The 21,490-nt window shown below is 33.9% G+C and overlaps 1 protein-coding gene across 1 annotated transcript; it reads right to left on the reverse strand.

Annotated features, from left to right (window-relative positions):
* Window positions 1-14,070: 14,070 nt before the first annotated feature.
* Window positions 14,071-16,175, reverse strand: LOC131637126 (zinc finger A20 and AN1 domain-containing stress-associated protein 8-like). Its single transcript, XM_058907717.1, has 2 exons — window positions 16,010-16,175; window positions 14,071-14,841 (listed from the first exon to the last, which is right to left on the reverse strand). Exon 2 carries the CDS (start codon window positions 14,825-14,827, stop codon window positions 14,327-14,329), a length of 501 nt encoding a protein of 166 aa, XP_058763700.1. The 5' UTR covers window positions 14,828-14,841; window positions 16,010-16,175; the 3' UTR covers window positions 14,071-14,326.
* Window positions 16,176-21,490: the final 5,315 nt, after the last annotated feature.

Consider the following 21,490-nt stretch of genomic DNA (forward strand, 5'->3'; position numbering starts at 1 on the left):
TCAACCTCACGATACCAACACAATAAATCATAAACAAGAATCCGGATCAACTAAAAACAACGCTGCGAATCTAATGATCCAATCGAGTTGGCCTGAAATAGTCCCTACACAAAACCCCTAATTCGGCACACATGAACCCTAACAATGGCACAGTCTATAATTCGCGATTAAACACAAATTAAATGATACAAACAGATTCTAAACGTCATCACATTCAAGAATATGTATTCAAACATGAGTTATAACAAGCGTATGAGCATGATTGAATTCCAAATTTTTGTGCAAACCGTGAATGGTAGTGATGGTGATTCTGAGCGTTTCCAACGATGATGTCGATCCAAATAGTTTCAGAAGACCTCACGGAATTGTTCTGGATGCTTGTAATGGCTTAAATCGATCTGGAATCAAGACTGCGATTTCCACTTCGCTTCACGTTTTTTTTAGAATGAACAAGGTCCCCTTTTCCAGAATTTTTCCCTAGAGAATAGGATTCTGATTGCAGCCAAAAAATGCCTCCTTCTGAGCGTGATTTCTAAATATATATATATGGCAGGGTTTTAGGGTTGATAAATTTGAAGAGAATCAATCAAATATTTGATTTGGTGGAAAGATCTTTGATAGAAAATATCATATGAATGTTCCTATTCTTGACTCAATCTCCCTCCCATGATTTCCATTAAATTTGAATAAATTTCTCAATAAGTATAATCCCACCAATTAAATCAAAATCTTTGATTATTTCCAACAATTATTTTTAAATTGAATTTTTATGAACAAAAACTCAATATAAAAATAATAATGTAATAAAAATAATAAAAATGAAAGAATGGGATTATGGGCTTATTAGATGATTTAAAAATGCTCCTTTAATTTATTCTACTATTTTGTGATTTCTTTCAACTCATTTTTTTTTAATGAATAAAAATTCAAATAAATCAAATGAATGGCACAAAAATATGAGAACAAGTTTATGGACCCTTATTGAACTCATGATCATGTGTAGAAACTTCAACTTAGGCCTGTTAGTCGAAATAAACAATTTTGTTCAAGTTGACTTTTAGGTCAACCCAGTCGACTGTTGACTTTCTTGAGCAATTGAGTGATCAATCTTTTGAATTGGGGCCTGAAATTTGTCATGGAGGTAGTTTGAAGTATCATATGCCATATGAGGTGCCTTAGAACCCTTGATCCATTAATTTTCTTCAGAAGATAAAAACCCTAATACTTTGAGCCATTGTTTAGGAGGGATGTCTTTGAGCCTTTGATTCACTGAGTTTCCTTTGAATGAACCAAGCCCTAGCTTTAGAGCCTTGTGAAGGAGAGTGTGTCTAGGAGCTTTGTGTATTGATTTGAACTTGTACAAGAGAAATAGTATGGGCAAATTTTGGGGTATGACAGCTGCCCCTGTTCAATTATCTTAAACCTGAAGATGTAGAGTGGTTTGTGCACCAGTCGGTATCTGAAGGTGGAAGATGATTGAACACTAGAATACCAAGAAATTTGCCCTAGCTGAAGTAGGGACTTTTGTCGGAGATGGGTTTAAATATGCCATCGAAGCCTTGAGAGAAAGTTTATTGGAGATTGATCGTGTCAGTACTGTTCGTAGTGACTGAATTAGACCTAAGTCCTTTGAACTATTCATGGAGGATGCTCGAAACTAAGTATCAGAACTAAATCGTTGTCTTGATTATCTCTGAACTATCTTCGAAATAATTGTCACAATTAAATCTCTATCTTGATTATTTCTGAACTATCTTTGGAGGATACCCAAAATTAAGTGTCAGAATTAAATAACTATCTTGATTATCTCTGAACTATCTTTAAGTGTCAGAATTAAATAACTATTTTGATTATCTCTGAACTATCTTTAAGTGTCAGAATTAAATAACTATCTTGATTATCTCTGAACTATCTTTGGAAGATACCCAAAATTAAGTGTCAGAATTAAATAACTATCTTGATTATCTCTGAACTATCTTTGGAGAATACCCAAAATTAAGTGTCAGAATTAAATAACTATCTTGATTATCTCTGAACTGTTAAGTATCAGAATTAAACCTCTGTCTTGATTATCTCTGAACTATCTTTGGAGGATACCCAAAATTAAGTGTCAAAATTAAATCTTCGTCTTGATCATTTCTGAACTATCTTTGGAAGATATCCAAAATTAAGTGTCAGAACTAAATCTTTGTCTTGATCATTTCTGAACTATCTCTGGAGAATATCCGGAACTAAGTATCAGAATTTAGATATATGTGTTGATTATCTCTGAGCTATCTTTGGAAGGTATCCAAAATTAATTATCAGAACTAAATCTCCATCTTGAATGAGTGTCAGAATTAAATCTTTGATTTGATTATCTCTGCACTATATCTAGAAGACAATGTTTATTTGATTGTAGAAGTAGGCTGAAAAAGGAACATTAGTTTTATGCAATGTTGTGATGCATGTATTGTAATGTTTATGAATGAAAATGTTATGCATAGGCAATGAGGCGTATGTATGTTATGTATGAATTTACTATGACACATGATGTATGAAAGTGATTTATGCTATTTGGAGTATCTTGAGAAAATAAATCTCTGTATCATTGTGATTTTGTTGTTTGATTTTGTCTTGAAGAAGTACAGCTGGGGATTTATGATTCTTGCTTGGGGATGATCAGTAACTTGATGTACCCTGTGTCGGGACGAGAACTTTTGAAGACATCTTCTTAATGATTACTTTGTGGGGATATGATCTTGTGAACCCGGCTCGGTGGGGAGACGTGGGTGAAAGTTGCCCTCAGTATTATAGTAACTACCATTCCTGGATTTAATTAGGACACATCACTAAGTATTGATCAAGATGTCAAACTGGACTTTCATAGATTTGCCCCTGCTAGTAGGAACTTGAAGAGATTCGCCTCGCGAGAACTTTATGAAGTGTATACTGTAGGCGACATGCCCCTAGTAATTGTAAACTCAGGATGATGCCCCATACTGTTTGGCTTTTGAGAGATTCTTCGAATCTTGACTTGATTGCCCCAGATTGATTGGGCAAAACGTGCTATGCCCCTTGTACGTAGGAGACACTACTTCTCGGAGTAGCCTTGTCGGTCGGAATAACTTTCAGTCATTAGTTGTACCCTGTGCAAGTTCTTTCTGATGCTAACATTTGAAATTATGTAGCAGAATATGTTTAATAATGTACTCATGAGATGCAATGCATACGTTTGTCTTGAGTTTTTTTTTTTTTTGAAAAACATTTAAACAGGAGATGTAAAAGTGTGGCATTTGTAAAAACATGCTATTTTTTGTAGAAGCGAAATATCGACTCAGCATTTTAGTAAACCTTAAGGAGTCGGGATACCTTTTTGGTGATAGTATGCTTTCGAACTAACCATGCTTCAGTTAGGACTTTCAAGGGTTGTAACGTGGCTTGGTTCACGGTTTAAGAAACAAAGGATAAAGGCTCAAAATTTGATTTTACCCACCCCTCTTCGTGATGATCTTCAATCCTAAGCTCAGTTAATTCAACTTATGCATTCAGGTTCCAAGAGACTTTTGGATTTGCACCTTTGATAATGATGATGGTTCACAAGCAGAGAGAACTTTTGAGATGACAGTCACTTCTTCCTTTTGGTAGCTACAACTTTGAGTTGTTCAAGAATTTATTGACTTCTTTTTTTTCATCTTTTTGACATCCCTAACTTTTGCCTGAACTGTCTATTTTGAGCTTACAGTCAGCGGGAGGCCTTGATTTTTTGCCTAAGTCATCTTTTTTATTTTTGACTTAGCAGGCTTTTATTTGTATATATGTTTTTCGTTTTTTCCTTTTTGAAAGATAATGACTGCCTTGTTTGATTGATGAACCGTCATTGTCTTTTGATTGACATTTCCAACACTTCTTTGATGCGTGCGGTTGAACGTTTGTGATTGAAACCTTTGTTGAAAGGTGTACTAAATGGTTCTCTTAAAATAGAATGTACAGCCAAATTAACTGAGAACTACCCTGCCCCTGGTTAGGATCAAGGGTTTTAATTAGTACAAGAAAGAAACTTCTACTCCTTAGGCTCAAAGGGGTTGACGAGGGATTAACATCCTTATATCTCCACTGTTTAGGAATTGAAACAATGCCTGTACATCGTCAGCATAGTCCGTTTAAAAGCATACTGTATGAGGTCGCGGTATCGTTTTCGTCATCCTCCCTCAAAAGGCTTACAGCTTAGCAGGAGTTGAATAAACACAAAACATATGCAAAGTAAATACGTGATTTGAAATGAATGATAACGAAATAATGTATTCAAGACAAACATATGCAATGCACTGATGATAATTATTAAAACAGATAATGTCTATCATAAGTCGAATGTTTAAACAAACAGAATAGGAATTGCAAACAAAAGTAAATCTAATGATCTAGGAGTCTATCTTTCTAGCCATCCACAGCATTAGCAATCTTGTTGTGATTAGTCATGGGAGCAGTGATCACATTAGGAGTTGCAGGAGAGTCGAACTCAATTTCACCAGCGTCGATCATATCTTGGATCTTGTTCTTCAACGGCCAACAATTCTCTGTGTCATGTCCAGGACTATTAGAATGATATGCGCACCTCGCATTAGGCTTATAACTAGGAGCAGAGGTGTTAGGATTCTTAGGAGGATCCCTAAGGGTGATCAAATTTGCCTTTAGCAGATGTTGTAAGACTTGAGCTAGCGACATATTGATCTTTGTGAATTGACGTCTGGGTGTATCTTGTTTGTTTTGACGACCTTGTTGAGGCGCCGGTGTGGAGCTCAGAATTGCCCCAATAGATTGGTCATGATTTCTCCTTTTCTGCCCATACACAGCATTGGAATCTGAACTCCCATTGTAATGCTTCTTTGTAGTACCTGAGGATGCAGCCACTTGAATCTTACCACTTCGAATGCCACTCTCAACACGTTCCCCAATCAGTATGAGTTCAGTGAATCCAGATGATGAACTTCCCAGCAAATGGCTATAAAAAGGACCATTCAGTGTACTCATGAACATATCGACCAATTCTCTGTCAGCTAGAGAGGGTTTGACTCTTCCAGCTAAATCTCTCCATTTCTGAGCATAGTCCTTGAAACTTTCATTAGAGCCCATAGACATGTTTTGTAGTTGCATTCGAGTTGGTGCGAGATCGGAATTATATTGGTATTGCTTGTAGAAAGCAACAACCAAATCTTCCCAAGTACGGATGTGGGTACTCTCCAGTTGATAGTACCATTCGAGTTGAGTTCCAGATAAGCTCTCTTGGAAAAAGTGGATCCAGAGCTTCTTATCAGCAGTATGAGGTTGAATCTTCCTTACATAAGACCTCAAGTGTAGTTTAGGACAAGAGACTCCATCATACTTAGCAAAGGCGGGAGTTTTGAATTTTGGAGGGATAACGACCCCAGGAACAAGTCCAAGCTCTTCAAAATCCAGCCCAGGTATCTTCTGAATTTCCACGCTTCTCAGGCGCTCTTCTAACATCTTGTATTTGTCATCAGGATGTTCATCCTCATGGTGATAGTCCTCTTCTTCTTCATAGGGTTTGGCAGAATCATGGTTACTTTTTGCATCAGTTTTGATACTAGCATCATCATCTTGCTCATCCTCATCACTGTCTTTAGAGGGTTCAGCATCCCTGAGTTGCAAGATCGGTCTAAGCTTTTTCCCCAGAGTCTTCTTACCCTTCTTCTTCTTCTTGGTCAGGAGTGCTTTCAGTTCATCTTGCCCCTTGGACAAGTTCAGGATCAGATCTTGAAACTGGGCGTTCTGAGCTTGAAGGTCTTTGACTGATTGCTCGAGATTCATGATGCTGAAATAAACAGTGAGGTGGTAAGAAACCTGTGGTGGAAACCTGTGATGCAATGTTATGAATGCAGATGCAATACTTCCAAGGATCTCTGGAAATTTAGTTAGCAACGTTGGAACATGATTCGATCGCTTCTTCGTTTGAAGAACTCTGATTTTTTTGGATGTTCTTCTATGGGAATCAAGCTCACCATATCCAGTTGGTCATAGCCTCTGATTCGGGAACATCTGAATTTGAAGGTACATGGCTAGAGGAAAATAAATCCTCTTGCCCCTTGATAGATGTTGAGTCTCTGAATTGGAAGGTATGTGGCCAGAGGAAAATAAATCCACTTGCCCCTTGATAGGAATTCAGTCCTTGATAAGAGCACCTCAAATTGTGCGCCCTAAATTCCTAAGATCCTTGAAAGGGTTAGTTAAATCATGTTATGCTTATGATGTCATGATGTCATGATGTTATGCGAATGCAGTTCATTAGGCATAGTGTGAGATAGTAAGGACAAACGAGTCCTTTTAACAAAACCTGCAAGGAAACAAAGGTTAGTAGCAAACACAGACAAGTCACGCAGGTCACATAAGTCACACAAGTCACACAATTTTCCTTAGGCTCGGCTTGCATGGAGTTTAGATCATGTGAGATACCCTTCCCCAAAGGTATTTCTAAGGATAAGGATGATATCAGCAACGGGTTCTACCAAGTGACTTAGAATTGTCAGCCCCCTCTAAAGCACCCTCGAACATGGTACATGCATACCACGCAATGATACTTTAGGAAGAAACCTATCTGAGCTGTAGTATCGGGTAGCGACCATAACTTGGCATGCACCAAGAATAGCCCTCCCACTACGTTCCTAAAAGTCAGGATGGGTTAAAGGTGACTAAAGGTCCTTGAGCTCCGACGCACCCAAAGATACATGCATAAACCTCTCTCATGCAAAAGAGGTACACAATAACCAGTGGAGGCCTAACTCAAGTGCGAACTTCATTTTGACCAACCCCAAGCATGCACAAAGGGGGTCTCCATGACTATGCCGCTCCTAATCTTAAGTGTTCTTGAATCCGGGAATAGGATTCGTCCTTCAATTTTCCCAAAACAGCCCTGCAAAAGTAAAGCAAACAAAGCAAATAGTAGAAAACATTTAAGTGATTCCTAAACTTTTAAGGTAACCCCTCTTTTATCGACATTTTAATCCCCAGCAGAGTCGCCAGTTCTGTAATACGGTGAACTGACTTTTTATCGATCGAAATGTCGCGGTTAAGCATGAGTCGCCACCGACTTTTATTTTATCCAAACAATATTCGGAAAGGCAAAAAGAAACAGAAAAAAACCTTTTAAAGAAAATCTGAGTTCGGGGGGTAATTTATGCAAAGGGAAGGTGTAAGGCACCCTTTGCATCCATGGTTTTCCATGGGCTCTTAATTGCTTTGCTTGCTCGTTTGTTTAGAGAATGTAGATGAAAGAGATAGGGACTTTAGCTTGTGAATAAGCGTTGCCCTTTTGAAAAATTATGAGAAAGAATATAATAAAAGGTTTGAGCATTGCAAGGCAATTAGGGGCAATTACCTTAAACTCAGATGATAGGTCTCTTTGTAGCCTTTCAGAATGAAAGGGTCTATCCTTGCCATAAGAGGGCAGGAAGCCTTTCGTTTGGAGGTTGAAGGGTCGTCGAAGCATCCTTTGCCATAAGACTGTCCCATGCCATAGAAGGGCAGGTAGTCTAAAGCAAGGATCAGAATAAGCCATTTTTCCGTTAGGCAACAAGAAGATACCTCAGCCATTTTCCGTAGGCAACATCCGAGGGTCGAGGTCATAATTGTGTATCGAAGGCAGCATCATTTAGGGTCGTAACCTTTTTATCGAGGCAACATGGCTGAGGTATCCTCGTATTCGAGGGACTTGGCTTATTCTGCAAAAACACAAAGGCAACAGGCAGCAGGCAACAGGCAACAGGCAACAAGGCAACAGAGAGGATTACCCAAAAGCGTGCGTGTGTGCACCAATCACGTGATTATATTCAATTATATTATCTTGTAAATTAATGAGGCTAATTCAATTTAATAGTTGTCACTCCCTATTTTACTAACCACGCAGATAATATAAGGCAAGAAACAGTAATATGGGGGAGGGGACAATGAAACCAGCGGATCCCTTAATAGGGTTTGACATAAGTAATAATTAAACAGAAAGAATAAAAGATTAGAGTTTAGGGATACCAAACTCGTAGCTTTGGCAATCAACGAACCCTGAAAAGGCAAACAAACCAAAAATAGGGTGAGTGTATGGCTAATTCAAAGGCGAACATCTCTAACCCTAAAATAAGAAGGTCGAGACAACAAATTGAAATGAGTAAATAAATGAAAGGTACTTAGCTTTTTGCATTTGATCTGATGTGGTCGACAGTCGGGGGTGCCTTAAGGTTAACCCTGAAAAGAGGCAAGGCAGAGAAAGATGAAGGCGAAACAAACCCTAATTTTAAAAATAAACCAAATAGAATTTAAATTAAATTGAATAGAACACTTAACTTCGTATTTTTTTGGATCAGGCGCGTAGTCGGAAGATATTAGAAAAGTCAACCCTGAAAAAGGCACAGAAAAATAACATTTTTCAGTGTAGGACAGACTCTCGTAAACCCTGATTAGGGCGTAAGTTAGCCATAGTTAATAGAATAAATAAAATTGAATTAATTAATTATTGGTATTCTACCTAATTAATTAAATCGGTGAAAATCAAGTTTCGATTAAATATCTAACCCTGATGTGTTTTGGTTAATTAATAGAAATTGTATAGTTAATTAAAGTGATTAAAACAATTTTAAATTAATCACAAATCAAATAAAATATAAAAAAATAACTAAATAAATGTTATTAAAATAAAATAAACATTTTTATTATGTTTTTTTTAAAAATTAAGAAAAAGAAGTTAAAAGGAAATTGCTAAAAAAGAATTTTAACAAACAAATATAAATTAGTCATGTAATTGAAAATAAAAGAAAATTAAAATTTTCTTAGCTGTGATCTGGTGTGATGATTTCTGGATGGTGTATGGTGGATGAGCGTGTGTAGGACCCTTGGATCAGATTTTCGTAAGCATCCACGGCAGTTAGTTGAAGGCGCATCGTGAGTCCTTCTTGACCGGGAACACCAAATCTATGAAATAGAATTAGCAAATAAATTTGAAAAAATAAAAAAACTGAACTACCCAGGGATCGAACCCAGGGTCATGCCATTACCAGTTCATACATCAGGCCATCTGCGCCATTTGTTTTCTTTGTTAATTAGGATGAGACGGAAGTAATATAAACAAAATTAACATTGTTCAAAAATTTAAAAAAAAAAAAAAAAAAAAAAAAAAAGCGCCTTTACTGTTCATCTTCCTCGTGGAGATCGTGAAGACCACAGACCCCTTTGGCCACGGTTTGGCTATGTTGCTATAACCCTGCAAATTTCAACCTCACGATACCAACACAATAAATCATAAACAAGAATCCGGATCAACTAAAAACAACGCTGCGAATCTAATGATCCAATCGAGTTGGCCTGAAATAGTCCCTACACAAAACCCCTAATTCGGCACACATGAACCCTAACAATGGCACAGTCTATAATTCGCGATTAAACACAAATTAAATGATACAAACAGATTCTAAACGTCATCACATTCAAGAATATGTATTCAAACATGAGTTATAACAAGCGTATGAGCATGATTGAATTCCAAATTTTTGTGCAAACCGTGAATGGTAGTGATGGTGATTCTGAGCGTTTCCAACGATGATGTCGATCCAAATAGTTTCAGAAGACCTCACGGAATTGTTCTGGATGCTTGTAATGGCTTAAATCGATCTGGAATCAAGACTGCGATTTCCACTTCGCTTCACGTTTTTTTTAGAATGAACAAGGTCCCCTTTTCCAGAATTTTTCCCTAGAGAATAGGATTCTGATTGCAGCCAAAAAATGCCTCCTTCTGAGCGTGATTTCTAAATATATATATATGGCAGGGTTTTAGGGTTGATAAATTTGAAGAGAATCAATCAAATATTTGATTTGGTGGAAAGATCTTTGATAGAAAATATCATATGAATGTTCCTATTCTTGACTCAATCTCCCTCCCATGATTTCCATTAAATTTGAATAAATTTCTCAATAAGTATAATCCCACCAATTAAATCAAAATCTTTGATTATTTCCAACAATTATTTTTAAATTGAATTTTTATGAACAAAAACTCAATATAAAAATAATAATGTAATAAAAATAATAAAAATGAAAGAATGGGATTATGGGCTTATTAGATGATTTAAAAATGCTCCTTTAATTTATTCTACTATTTTGTGATTTCTTTCAACTCATTTTTTTTTAATGAATAAAAATTCAAATAAATCAAATGAATGGCACAAAAATATGAGAACAAGTTTATGGACCCTTATTGAACTCATGATCATGTGTAGAAACTTCAACTTAGGCCTGTTAGTCGAAATAAACAATTTTGTTCAAGTTGACTTTTAGGTCAACCCAGTCGACTGTTGACTTTCTTGAGCAATTGAGTGATCAATCTTTTGAATTGGGGCCTGAAATTTGTCATGGAGGTAGTTTGAAGTATCATATGCCATATGAGGTGCCTTAGAACCCTTGATCCATTAATTTTCTTCAGAAGATAAAAAACCCTAATACTTTGAGCCATTGTTTAGGAGGGATGTCTTTGAGCCTTTGATTCACTGAGTTTCCTTTGAATGAACCAAGCCCTAGCTTTAGAGCCTTGTGAAGGAGAGTGTGTCTAGGAGCTTTGTGTATTGATTTGAACTTGTACAAGAGAAATAGTATGGGCAAATTTTGGGGTATGACATAGTGATTCTTCCACGACTATTGTGATCTTTTAGTATTAGAGGTATGTTCTTTTTCATCTCCGACATTCTTTTCAGTATTATTTTCCTCGCCCTTTATATTATATTATGCATGTGTTACCATCTCATTCAAGGAATTCGCGAGCCTCTAAGTGAGGGATTCATTAAAATATCTAGCCCCGAGCCCATTTTGAAATGCTCCTACCAACATTTCCTGATTGGGGTAGACGACCTAGATTTTTTCCTCATTAAAACAGATGAAATACTCTCTTAGATATTCAGAGGGGCCTTGATGGATGTTGAAAAGGCTGGTGGCAGCCATCTTTTTGCGCATGTTTGCTGCAAACTAATGCACTAGTTTCTTTACCGAGTCTTGATAATTGGTTATGGAGAGGCGAGGCAACCCCATGTACCACTTGAAGTCTGCATCTTTGAAGGTTCCAAAAAAGAGCTTGCACTTCAAGGAATCAGGAGCCCTAATAATTTCCATCCACGTGTTAATGGAGGTGTCATGCTCATACAGGTTGTTGTGCCCATCAAACTTAGCCAACAAGGGCGACTTAAAATTCTATGGCACTGAAGCTTCCCATATTTTATAATAGAGGTTGGGGGTCCAGTATTTCAATCTCTTTTGTAGGGTCAACATTCTTCTGGCGATCCTTCAAAGTATAATTCTAGCAGCGTAAGTCATCCATGGTAGTACGCATCCATGCCATGGCGCTCTATTCACCTTCACATTCATCATAGGCTAGAGTTCCTGCCTTTTTTCTACCATGACAGATGAAGGGGTTAATCATGACGATAACAATCTAGCTGAATCTTGTAATGGTGGCCCAAGTCAATTTTATCGGAGCCTCACAGTGGACGCCAATAGTATTTGCTAAAAGTACAAAATGTGATACTCCTAGTGATTAAAGGTTGCTAGAGGCTTTTAGGGCATGTTGCAAGGTTTAGATTTGGCTCACGCAAGGAGGTGAGAATATCTAAATATGTGGTATTTGCATGATGAGATTATATCCTCACTCAACCTCAGAGTTGAGGTATTTATAGAAGTCTTTGGGCCTGGATCGCAGATTCTCGGGAAATAGAAAACACTCCCAAGAGCGAGAGAATGGGCAGTTAGTCCCTTATTATTCAGAACAACATGATATATTCCCATTTGACTCCTTTTGTGCATCATTTTGGACTGAGATACGTCACTTCCGCATTTCTAATGGAAGGCGACCGATTTAAGAAATGGGTGCCACGTCTAAATGATGGGCGCTCAATATAATAAAGGCGATCAGGAAGATAGCACCAACATGCATGCTTTTTGCAGATGATATAGTACTACTTAAAGAGTTGAAGAAGGATTTAAATGAGAACTTGAAGACTTGAATACAAGCTTTAAAAACACATTGTTTTCTCCTAATTAGAAGCAATACAGAGTATATGGAATCTAAGTTCAACAAAAGAAGAAGTGTTTATAACCTAGAGATGAAAGTTGGAGACCATATCTTCTCTCAAGTCACCCAGTTTAATATATTGGGTCCTTAATATTAAATGATGAAGAAATAAAAGAGGATGTAAACCATGGAATTCAGGCTGAGTGACTCAAATGGAAGAGGGAGGAGGTTTTATGTGACTCAAAAGTACCACTTAAGCTAAAGGGAAAATTTTATCAGATTGTGGTAATATCTTCGATCTTTACAGGACATAATATTGAACAGTTAAGAATAGGGAAGTCAATGGGCAGGGTCTAGGTAGGGTATTGTAGTACCCGTCCCCATATATGCAGTTTTAAAAAAATCTTTGTACCCGAGCCCATACCCGCGTGGGCATTAACACTTGTACTTGTACCCGTATCCTATGGGCATCTAAGTACCCATACCCGTATTTGTTTACCCGCATTTCTAATAAAATATTTTTGATCAATTATAATTTATCAAGTCATTTTAAGTTTTTAATAACATTTAAAAAACTTCAAAAAAAGTCATTGTTGAGTTTAGAAATAAACAAAAAAAAATTATTAAATTGCATAAAAGTTTAATAGAGATGTAATTAATAAAATTAATAAGCATACATGTATATATAATAATAATAATAATAATAATAATAATAATAATAATAATAATAATAATAATAATAATAATAATACATAAATATATATTAAGCGGGTATGGGGCGGGTGGATACTAAGGTACCCGTAACCGCGTCCGTAACCGCTTATTTTTTGGGTAATTGCCCATGCGCGTATTCATTTTGTGGATTTTTACCCTGCCCGTTATGGGTGAATTATTAGGGTACCCGTTAGGGATGAATACAATTTGTTGGGAAAATAACAAACATATTGGAAAAAAGAGAAACACAACCACAACACAAGAACATAACGTGGAAACTCCAAAACCAGAGAAAAAACTACGACTGTTGTCAATAGACAACTAGAGAATAACACTATATGAAAATTGTTACAACACATAATATCGGAGCATAAGAGAACAAAGAAAGTCAAATACAAGCTTAAAGTGCTTTTGACTGGTGCATTTTGTAACGAAGAATTTGAATCTTATATATAGCCTTGAATTCTATCTTCCATCACTAAACTATGCGATGTGCGACTTAGAAAAACTTTAATCCTATATATAGTCTTGGACTCCCTCTTCCTTCATAAAACTAAGCGATGTGGGACTTCTTCAACATGTATATTTTCAATCAACCCCAATACAATTGTCATCCCTAGTTAAGAATCAACATGAGAATAAAGTAAGTGTAGCAGAGATGACGATATTGCATTGGATGTATGATAAGACTGGATAAGATATGATTAAAAATAAAAATATTAGAGAGAATGTTGGGGTAACAACTATAATAAAAAAGATTGTGAAAAATAGACCTATGTGGGTAAGGTAGATAGAGAGAAGATATGTAGGTTTTATGGTAAGAAAAGTATATCAGATAAAAAGAAGTCAAATGATTCGAGAAAGATGGAGATTTAGAAAATCTATAAGAGAAATTATTTAAAAAGATTTCGAGATTAATAATTTGAATAGAAGTACAACTTTAGATAAAACATTATGACAAAAATTTATCCATGTCGCCGACTCCTATTAGTACCATAAGGATGGGTTGTTGCTGTTGTATTTAGAGAATATTTACATAACATTCAAATTATAACAAGACAATCGAAAGGATGAAGGTACACTTCCCTTCAATGAAGAATTGTACATAAAAAATATGGAAAATTGTAGAATTAGACTTGGAGTTTATATTACCTGTCCTACTGATCAGCTTCGTGTAAAAGAAGCACTTGTTTTTAAGGAGAAAAAATCAACATTTGATGTAGCAAAAAGAGTGCAACATGCTGACTGAAGGAAAATTAAATATTTTTTAAGAGAAAAATTATATGTTTGCAAGAGTATTTCTTCAAGATTTATTTTCAGTATTAAGCAAAAGTTCCAATCAACATTATCTAATATCATAAATGATGTCAAAACACACAAGGACATACAAACAAAGCAGTAAATATCATTAATAAAATGAGAGAAAAAATAAGCAGATTAACCAACAAACAATCCAAAGAATTCCAACCACAACAAAGCCCCTAATTTAGCTAACAAGTGACTCATCATCACCCATCAACAAGCAATGCAGGTTTTTTTTCTAACTACTAACAAGACACGGATCAGTCTGGTGCAACGCTAGAATTTGTCGAGCTTATCAGCCTTAATTACAGGGTTGGACTTAGCAATAGCATCCCGACCAACAGCTTGGTAGTCATACGGGCAATCATGTTTGTCAGAATATCGGTGCATTGCACAAAATAGGTTTCCACATTTGCAAGTGAAACCGGTTAATCCTACGCGCTTCCGGCAAGTTCCACATCTGCTTGGACCTGTCTTGACTTTGGTCTCGAGAGTCTCACTAGATGATGAATCTCCTGAAATCTCAGCACCGACCGTCTTGGTCTTGACCTCGACATTTCCAACTTGTAAATCAATAGCACCATTGTTCACAACCTCTTTCGTTGAACTGCCACTCACAAGGCTTTCAACCGATGCTGCCACTAGTTTGTCCTGTTCCTTATTCAACAAGGTGTCTTTGTAACATTTGGAACACATATTCATGGTTTCAGCCCTTCCAAAGAAGCCACAATTGTTAACACAAAGTATGGGGCGTCCTGTTTCATCATGAGACTCCATTATTTTAGGATCACCTGCAAGCACAGAACACCTCAGCCTCACAAACAATACAAACACAGACGAAAAACATATTTTTTTTACAAAAAAACAGCTACAAGCACATTGAAAAACAACGTAGTCAATCAACTGCAGCACCAACACCTCTTACAAAGAAGTGTTCGGCCTCCAACAAGTGTATCCAGTGTCAATGCTTCATATTGAATAATAACAAATTGCACAAGCCTGTGCCGTGACAAATGTTTTAAAACTGAACCAGACTGTACAACAGGTTGAACCAATATTGTCTCTGGTTACTTGAGCAGTTCAACTGCAGTTTCATCCTTGATCAAGCAGTTCAACTGCAGTTTCATACTCGATCAACCAGATTATACTAGTTTAAACCATGACCTTAAGAATTCCCCAATTCAATGTTGTTTCTCAAAACAATAGTCATGACACCAATATCAGACACCGGACACAACACTAACACAGACACCAAAAACAAAATTGAAGTGATTGAATATAATCAAACATGTAATGCCACACAAACAGACACATATCAAAAAGAATTGAAGTGAATGAATATAATCAAACATGTCATTGCCACACAAACCAACACATATTAAACACTTTCAACCACGCCTTCAACACGAAGTGAGTATTACATAGCTAGCCTGTGCCAATAGATGCAAAATACATACAAGAATTACTACAAGAACAATTCTCAACACAAGGTCATTTAGAGTGTAAACATCAGATCAGATTGTTAATCACGATTGAAAAGGAATCAGCAATATTCATTCTTCTCCTGTGATCACTCTTCAAACATCTTACAACTGTTAGCAAACTAAAATTTTATTTTTCATAAAAAATTTCAAAACTTGAAACAAAGAAGAAACACCTAGAACCCTCTCTAATCAACACCAACATTGAAAACAAAAAATCCAAATTCCAACCAAAACATTAACTAACAATCATCAAATCCATACTCACAAATTCAAACATACATACTAAACCTAACAACCCAAACAAAAAACACATCAAACCCATAAACCACCTAAACAGAAAAGTGAAAAAAAATCAAACTTTTTTCAACCCCATAATCTGAATCGACAAACCCATAAAAGTAAACAAGAAATTAAAATTCAACAACAAAAAAAAAACTCCACTGATTTTTTTCAAGGATCAAAAACGATAACTCACTTAACAAATTTGTGACTTCTGTGGTTGATTTCAGTTTGACCGGTGCTGGTAGAGTGATCAGGTTAATCACAAAAAAAGAGGGATTTTGAGTTTTGAGAAATCTGGAAGATAATGAAACAAAAAAATAATAATTGTGACCTTTTTATAATGGAAGAAAGAACAATTTGCAATGCACAATGATTTGTACCTATATAATATAGGGAAAAAGTTGGATTTTATTATCTTCTAATTTTATTATTCTTTATTTTGTCGTTACCAAATTAAATTAAATATTTGATTTTTTTTATATTGTTAGGTAACAAAACTTTGTGTATAATATAACCGTATTTTTTTATTTAAATTTTAAACTTTAAGAAGATATTGTTATGATATTGTTCTTATATACCTAATTAAAGAAGAAGAAAAAAGGAAAGTAATATTAGTGGCGGAAAAAAAGGAGAGCATTAAGGTAAAAGATCATATATGATTTGATTTGTTGAGTCAGCAAAAGAGAATAAATTAATTTTCTTACTTTATTTTATTATCTAGTATAAATATTATATGAGATTAATTGAAATATATGTCAGTATAAATAGTAATTTTGACAAAATAAATATGGAATTAAAAATAAAATAAATAAATTATAATTAAATTATTTTAATAAATACTTTTTCTACAATTCTCTCATATTTATGTGTCAAAATCATTCATTTTAATTGGATGACGGTATAAAATTATTTTATATTTCAATTAATCTCCTATTATATTAGGGTAAGGATGGATTAAAAATCAATAGAAATAGGAAATTTGTTTATGTTTTTAATTTTCCAAAAAAGAAAAATCTCTTTTTTAAAAACAAATTACCTCTTTTTACATTATCTCTTGCGGCAACAATTATTTTAAAAGAAAAAAAGAAACAAAATAAATTAATATAAGATATTAAATAATTAAAATTCAATTTAATATATTATATAGTTATATAATGTTAAGAGAAAGGGATGATGCACTGAAACTGTCAATCAATCACCACCATGTATTCAATTAAATAATTTTTTATTTAAAAAATAATTTAATAACATGGTAAATTGATGGGTTTCGATTGGATGACAATATTTTATACACTATCTTTTAACTCTAATGTTAATGAAAATGCACTAATAATATAAAGTAAAATAATTTTATATTATTTTTTAATAAAAACCATCATTTTGACATGTCATATAATAATTTAGATATTTTTAAATTTTGGAAAATATATGGTATTTATTAACTAGTGTAATTTTATTTTACCTTATTGGTTCATATCTTATTCTTTTCATATAATAATTTATTTACTCTTTTTTTAAATAAAATTATTTATTTTGTAGTGTGAATAAATATTTTAAAATTATTATCACTTATTTAACATTTTTATTTTTAAAATTTTTAAAAAAATATATATTACTTAACTAGAAAGATAATAAAATAATATTATTTTATTTGAAATCATGTGCACATTAAATACATGATATATGATAATTATTTATTAATAATTTATCATATCTCTTCTTTATCAAATTTTATAAGTTTCATACTACATCTTTATGAAATCATTGCCATCAAAATAAAGATCTAAAAATTGAAAGGACAAATTTTTTTAGATAAAGATGAGATAACATATGATGTAAACAATTATATTTTATAAGGATAAATATTATAAATAATGAAATAACTCATTTGTTTTGTTTAATTATTTTTTAAATTTTGTTCCAATGATTTGCTCTAATAATTTATTCTTATAAGGTTAGTTCATCTTAGGCTTTACATTGCTAAAACCGAAGATTTAATGAGGTGATGTCACCTATAATGTTGTGATGTTGTTGCGGTCGATAAAAATTAGAAATTCATAATCACATTTTTTTCGTTTCTAAAGAATAGGGAAAATAGTCATAAAGTTTAAAGGAGGAATCATAATCTACGTAGTTCGTATATGTTAAGTTAGTTGTTTTTATGGAATGATGCAAGGTCACCTATGAGCGATAAACATATGCTTGCTCACACAATGGAGACTTACAGTTAGTTTCTAGTTCGCATTTAAGGGACTAGATCAATTCCTTTTTAAAAAGAGTTAAAAGGTAGTGCACTGACGGTGTAAAATAATTTTACACTGTCATCCAATAGAAAATCATAAATGTGCCATGTCATTAAATTTTTCTTTAATAAAAAAATATTTTAATTGGATACATGGGTGGTGATTGGTTGACAGTGTAAAAATATTTTACACTGTCAGTGCATCACCCTTTTTCTCTTTTAAAAATAAGTCTTGATTTTTTTGTTAAGTTAGTGACAAAACTCAATTTGATTGGTTAAATGTCTTATAAACAATGAAGTGATTTTTTTTTATCTTTTTAATTATCTGTTAATTGAAAAAAAATCTAATATTTTTAATTTTTACAAGACCAATTTTTGCAATTTTAAGATTATTAATTTGATAAACTTAAAAAGCACATTACTTTGATGATTTTATAACCTAAACACGGGGTTAAAACCTAATTATTTTGATTACTCTAAATTAAACTAAAGTCAGAGCTTAAATAGCAACAACCTATAGAAATTAAATAACATCATAAGACTAATAATTAACTAAATAAACAAAATAATAAAAATAAAAATAAAAATAACAGAGATATATTAGCATAAACAAAGGGGAGGATAAATTGATAATGGATGTTCAAATATGAAACAAAAGAGGCCAAGAGGCTCAAATGATCCTAAACCAAAAAATCAGAAGAAAAAAACCCATGAAACCCTAATTTGAGATGTGAGGCCGTCACCCCCATTTGTCTTAGCAATTCAGCCCTATAAGGTCTTGACACGTGGCGGCCCTGTACCAAAAAATTAAAATTAAAAGAAAAACACGGACTTGCACGGATTGAGAGAGAGAGAGAGAGAGAGAAATAGCTTCATCATTATTGTTCTCCTTCACTCGAAATAAAACGACACAAGCAACCTTATAAAGCGTGGGCGAATTTGAGGTATGACAGTTGTCTCTATTTAATTATCTTTCGCCTTGAGAGTGCGGCAGATGATGTTTTTGAATAGTAGCATCAACAAAATCGTTGCAAAGCTTCCTAAAATGGTTAATGCCATTGAAAACTTGTTTGAGACTCCTTTGCTACAAGAGGAATTATCAATTATAAAACTTCAGGCTTCTGCAACTTTCTACTAAAGTCTTCACATGACCAAAATAAGACAAATTGACCTTAGAGGTTGATAGTGACATGTTAGAAAATCCTCGATTCTTGAGCTTTTACTGTATTTAGGTTCTAGTCCTTCAGAGTCTGAGTCTTAACTTCTTATTCTTCAAACTCAGACTCTTCAAAGGTTGGTTTGATCTTCAGAGACTGACTTGATCAACACTCTAGTACAAAAGTATAAGAGAACAAAGAAAGTCGAATACAAGCTTAAAGTGCTTTTGACTGGTAAATCTTGTAACGGTTGAATCCTATATATATCATTGGACTCTCTCTTTCTTTACAAAATTAAGCGACGTAGAACTTCAAAGAAGTTGTATTCTATATATAGCTATACACTCCCTCTTCCTTTACAAAACTAAGCGATCTGAGACTTTTTCAACATGTATATTTTCAACCAACCCTAACATGATATTCAGAATCTATCTCTTAAGAGTTTCTCTTTCAATGTTCAGTGCAGTTTCCTAACTGACTTTCAATCAGTATCTTGAACTTTATACATGCACACTTGAATACTCAGTAGTCTACCAAATTGTTCTTTAAATACTTTGTTATTATCAAAACTTAAGGGATATAATTTTGTTCCAACACTTTCATGCATGAATAAGAAAAAAATAACAAAACAACATATAAAAATATTACATTGAACTCCCTACATTGTTTCAAAACAAAATTAACAAGGTGAAGATAAAAATCACCAGAAAACTTTAAAATGAAACTTCACTGAATATTTTGACATTTTTAAAGGTGGTATGAGAAGGCTTTTTTGGAATTCAACTACATAATTACGGGATGTTGAGCCAAAAGTTTGAGATGGTCTAATTACGGTAACTTTTGATGAATCTTTTGTATTTTGATATATTTTAGAGTGAAGTTACATTTTAGTCCCCCACAAAAACTGCAGAGGTCAGATTAGTCTCTGAGAAAAAAAAGTCCCTATTAAATCCCTTACAAAATTTAACCGAGTCATGTTAGTCCTTCTACTAATATTTTTTTTTAAAATCGGTTTTTTTCTTACTTTTGAACCGTGATTGGATTTCTAGTGAAGACCTATTTTAGTCCCTCAGAAAAAAGGGAGAGTCCAAATTAGTCCCTGGAAAAAAAAGTCTCTATTTAATCTCTTACAAAATATAACTGAGTCATGTTAGTCCCTCTTTTAATATTTTTTTCAAACGATTTTTTTTCTATTTTTAAACCGTGATTTGACTCTTATTTTACGATTGTTGATTTGAAATTATTTTGTGAAGGGATTGTAGATAAATCATCGTGACACCACAATGTTCTTTTTTTGTTGGGTTTATTGTCATACTTATGGGTGAGTGAGTAGTGACTACAGTTTTTCTTGTTATGTATTATTGTGTATTAGGTGTTGTTATTGTTTCAGTTGTTAATGATCTTTTAGAAAAGTTTAGTTCTGCTACTAGAGTGATTTAGACTAATTTCTTACTTTTGTAAATATGACTTGGGGCGAAAATAATACACATGATATGTTGGAAGAAAATTGGTTTATACCGTATTCCTTAGGTTTTGATGATAACAAAGTATTTAATGAACAATTAGGTATACTAACATATGTTCAAGTGTGCAGGATCATTAGTCAAAGAATTTATCAGGCTCTAACTCTGATTGGAACATACGAAGAGAAGCTTAAGACTTAGATTATGAAAGATCAGAATCTGATGACTCAAATTTTGAATGATAAGATTCTGATGTCTCACAACTAGGTAACCCAGCTTCTGGTGGAAAATTAGACTCTGAAAACCATGTGCAAAGGAACTTAACCTCTGACCCGTACTCAATCTCTGAAAGCAGGTTTATCTTGTCAAGTCTAGTCACGGTTTAAAAATAGGAAAAAATCGTTTGAAAAAAATATTTAAAAAATAGACTAATATGCCTCTCTTAAATTTTGTAAGGGATTAAATATGAATTTTTTCTTAAGGACTAATTTGGACTCTCTTTTTGTGAGAGACTAAAATGAGTCTTCATTGGCATTCTAGATACGGTTCAAAAGTAAGAAAAAAACCGGTTTGAAAAAAAATATTAGTAGAGAGACTAACATGACTCGGTTTAATTTTGTAAGAAATTTAATAGAGATTTTTTTTCTCAGGTACTAATCTAACCTCTACCGTTTTTGTGAGAGACTAAAATTAAATTTCACTCTATTTTATTAATCAATATTTATAACTTATATGAATCATATAACTTTTGTTAATTATATTTTTTCAGTCAAAAACCAAAGCTGTTAAATTGGAAAAAAGATCTCACTCAA

Source organism: Vicia villosa, unplaced genomic scaffold, assembly GCF_029867415.1.
Source record: "Vicia villosa cultivar HV-30 ecotype Madison, WI unplaced genomic scaffold, Vvil1.0 ctg.001916F_1_1, whole genome shotgun sequence".
Taxonomy (NCBI): Eukaryota; Viridiplantae; Streptophyta; class Magnoliopsida; order Fabales; family Fabaceae; genus Vicia; species Vicia villosa.